This window comes from Curcuma longa, chromosome 4, assembly GCF_044706935.1.
Source record: "Curcuma longa cultivar G26 ecotype Majalengka, Jawa Barat chromosome 4, ITB_CL_G26_1.1, whole genome shotgun sequence".
Classification (NCBI taxonomy): Eukaryota; Viridiplantae; Streptophyta; class Magnoliopsida; order Zingiberales; family Zingiberaceae; genus Curcuma; species Curcuma longa.
In genome coordinates, this window is record NC_133864.1 from 2,209,626 (window position 1) to 2,213,102 (window position 3,477).

The 3,477-nt window shown below is 39.9% G+C and overlaps 1 protein-coding gene across 1 annotated transcript; it reads left to right on the top strand.

Annotated features, from left to right (window-relative positions):
• Positions 1-2,172: 2,172 nt before the first annotated feature.
• LOC141826358 (WUSCHEL-related homeobox 11-like) lies at positions 2,173-3,272 on the top strand. The gene is made up of 2 exons (XM_074713599.1): positions 2,173-2,716; positions 3,070-3,272. The coding sequence occupies exons 1-2, from the start codon at positions 2,173-2,175 to the stop codon at positions 3,270-3,272; spliced, it is 747 nt and encodes a 248-aa protein (XP_074569700.1).
• Positions 3,273-3,477: the final 205 nt, after the last annotated feature.

Below are 3,477 nucleotides of genomic sequence, written 5' to 3' on the forward strand. Positions count from 1 at the left end.
TTATCATCTGATCATTTAGCACCTTCTACATCTAGCCATGAAGGAGAATCCAAGCATAATGGTTGATTTTGTTGTGATTCATGGTCACCATCATAAAGTGTTTCCTCAACTTCATCATGGTCATATACTGGCTCACTAATCACCTTGGTCTCATCTGCATGCTGAATAAATTGGGACACCAGGTCAATGCTAGGTGAAATGATGGAGGCTAGGGCTTCGTCGATAGATGAACTAGATTACCAATTGTCGTCAGACAAAGTGGGCTTCTGATACTCAATCAACGTTTCATCTAGGTCTATCTCCTCTTCGTTAGCATCATTATAAACTGGATCACCAAATATTTCTGTCTTATCATCATCTTCATCGCCTCCTGTGATCGTACTATTGAGAGAGTAGGATTGATCGTACTCGATGTTGTCGAGGTCCACATCTTCATGGTTGTCTTCACCGTCGTAGGAGGAACAGGGGACGTAGAGGCGTTGTGGAGCTGGCGCTCTCTCAAAGTTGTAGGTGGTGGGGTAGTTGATCTTGAATCCCTCAAAACCAAACTTGTGTTTCGACATCTCTCCTTCATTAGAAATTAAGGATTTTTCAAAAGGAGAATAAAGGAACTTATGCCCTTTACAATCTTGCACCACTATACGCTAATATAACTTTATGACTTATCTTTGTAGATCTTGAAGTATCTCGTCTTGAGTACTACGATCACAGTGCGAGGCTTCCTCAGTCGGAACCTGCCTGTCACGACCATGATCACAACCACGATGGCGATCTATCGAATCTGAGAGCTCTGATACCAATTGATGTCGAACGGGATAACGATTATCTTACGGGCAATATTGATTACGTTGATCAACTATGAACATCGGAAATAATCTTTTAAAACATATTGATTCAAAAGAATATCAGGAGATAGAGAAATAAACGACACTGTTAAAAAATATTATTAAACAAAAAACTTTTTTAAACATCAACTAACAAGATGCTTATATAGACTTAAAATCTTAACTTGTAAAGAAAGGAAAGAAATCATAATAGAAAGGAAAAATTCTTAACAGACTCAAAATCTTAAAAATCCTAAACGGACTTAAAATCCTCAAATATAAAAAAATAAAAATTTTTAAAATTACTTTAAATATCAAAAACTTTTAAAATTACTAAAAATAAAAATTATCAAAAATAATAATAAAAATTTTCGGATCCTCCTGCATCATATATCTTACTATAAAATTAATTTTTTATACTTGTACAAAATATTTGGAGTGTAATTTTCACTTTATTCTGGAATATATATAGCTCAATAATCATTAATCTTCTATACCTTCACGGAGGATCAGCTTGCTAATATCTTCACCAAAGTTTTATCTAAATAACATTTTAACAAACTAACAATCAAACTCAAAATTTGACACCTCCCAATGGATTTGTTGGGGGAGGGAGTAAATGAAAATTATTAACCTTAGTTATCGACAGAACAAGCCAATTAAGCGCTCTGTCTCTATGCATGCTATGTTAACCCTAATAAATTAAGCCTACTTAACTTTGACTAATTCGTGATAGTATTATTTCATGTAGATAATCTTCTCCTCTTAACCCTGACCTCCTATTGCATACTCTTTCACATCTATACCCACTAATGAAATCTACAATCAAACCCTAACCCTTCTCATGAAAGATGACCTAGATAGCTAGGCAGAACAAACCTCTTGCAAAAGCAGGCCCCACATGTTCCCCTTCACCTTTCTTCCTTATTTCTGCCATATCGGTCGTATTCTTCTGGTCATTTCGCCTCTTGGCCTCAACACTCCTTAACTGTGCTCAAAACTAAAGTCTCACCTCACTTGAAGTTTCCATAAACTTGTCGTTAATGAACCAGTGCATTGGTCCTACTAAGCAACAACCAAGATCAAATTAAATTACATAGAAATTTGTGGGTTTTAAAGCTAGCTAACTTTTCAGATTAAAAGAGAATAATTAACCCCACCATGGGACATTCACCTCGATGTGTTCAACCCTAAACCCTAACAAATTAAAGCGCCTATAAATAACACACCAACACTTATCTACTAGAAACAGTTTGGTTGATCACCTTGCAAGATTAGTCCTCCCCCTTTGACTTCACTTTTCTTCCTGGTTTACCACTCCACTCAACCCAACCCCAATTCTTTTTCCATGGATTCTAACTACCGGCCTAACATCACCTCCATGACCAACCACTCCGTTCTTCCTCCTCCTCCGGCGCCAGCACCTGCAGAACATGTTCGCACCCGGTGGATGCCTAAGCCGGAACAAATCCTCATCCTCGAGTCCATCTTCGACAGTGGAGTGGTGAACCCCTCCAAAGATGAGACGGTTCGGATCCGCAAGCTGCTCGAGAAGTTCGGAGCCTTGGGGGACGCTAACGTCTTCTACTGGTTCCAAAATCGGAGGTCGAGATCTCGTCGCCAGCAGCGGCAGCTGCAGGCCAGCCTGGCTATGCAGCAGGCTGCCGGAGGCAGCAGCAGCCATCTCATCGGTCAACCACCCTCACTGCCTTCCTCTTTGACCACCGGAGGCAGTGGAGCAGGAGGATTAGGGTTCTTTCCTTGCTCCTCCTCCTCCGATGATCTCTTCGCGATCTCGCGTCAGATGGGCTTCACGGAGGCCACTGATCAGAACCTTGCTACTACCTTCATGAGCTCGTCTGATCATGCCACAGAACTGCAGTGCCAAACCGGTTAGTATAATATGACTGCATGGCCAGCTATGTGATATATTTTAAAGATGACACGACTCTTTTGCTTTTTCAAAGTTTCACAAAGAAAAAGTTGAAATTCATATTTACTGTGATTTTCACACAAACTTTGAAACATGTCGACATCTGCTGCAGCATAGTTTCTACTAAAAGCAGTGACCCACTTAGGGTTCTTGTCCTTGGTGACCCACTTAGGGTTCTTGTCCTTCCCATTCTTGCCTTTTTATGATTGATTTCATATATGCCTTGTCCTTGTTCGATAAGAAAGAAGGTTACTGTGCATATATTGTTGATGGATGTAATTAATACAGTGGATATCTGGACGAATGATGCAGGGACAGTAACAGTGTTCATTGATGGAGTTCCGTCTGAGGTTCCACGAGGATTAATAGATTTGAGAGCAACCTTCGGCAGCAACGTGATGGTTGTCCATTCCTCTGGACAAATTCTACCAGTCGATGAGCATGGAATTCTCATGCGGAGCTTTCAGACGGGGGAAAGCTATTTCTTGGTAAAATTCAGCGAATTTCACAAGTGAGAGATTTTTTTTTCCTTTTATGATAATTCAGGTATATGGGTTTCGCTCGACTAAACCTAAATGTAGACGGTAAATTTGGAACATAGGTTATCTACACAAGTAATAGTTTGTTTGTTTATATGTTACTAGGTCTAGTTGGAAGGACGAACTTGCTTGCTATTTGGCAAAGAATGGAAGGATGTCTTCGATGGACAAGAATGAAGCA

What these genes read in the sequence shown, in the direction of transcription:
- LOC141826358 (XM_074713599.1), top strand. Translation starts at nt 2,173, where the DNA reads ATGGATTCTAACTACCGGCCTAACATCACCTCCATGACCAACCACTCC. An exon ending in AGAACTGCAGTGCCAAACCG is followed by an intron (nt 2,717 to 3,069) that starts GTTAGTATAATA and finishes CGAATGATGCAG; the next exon opens with GGACAGTAACAGTGTTCATT.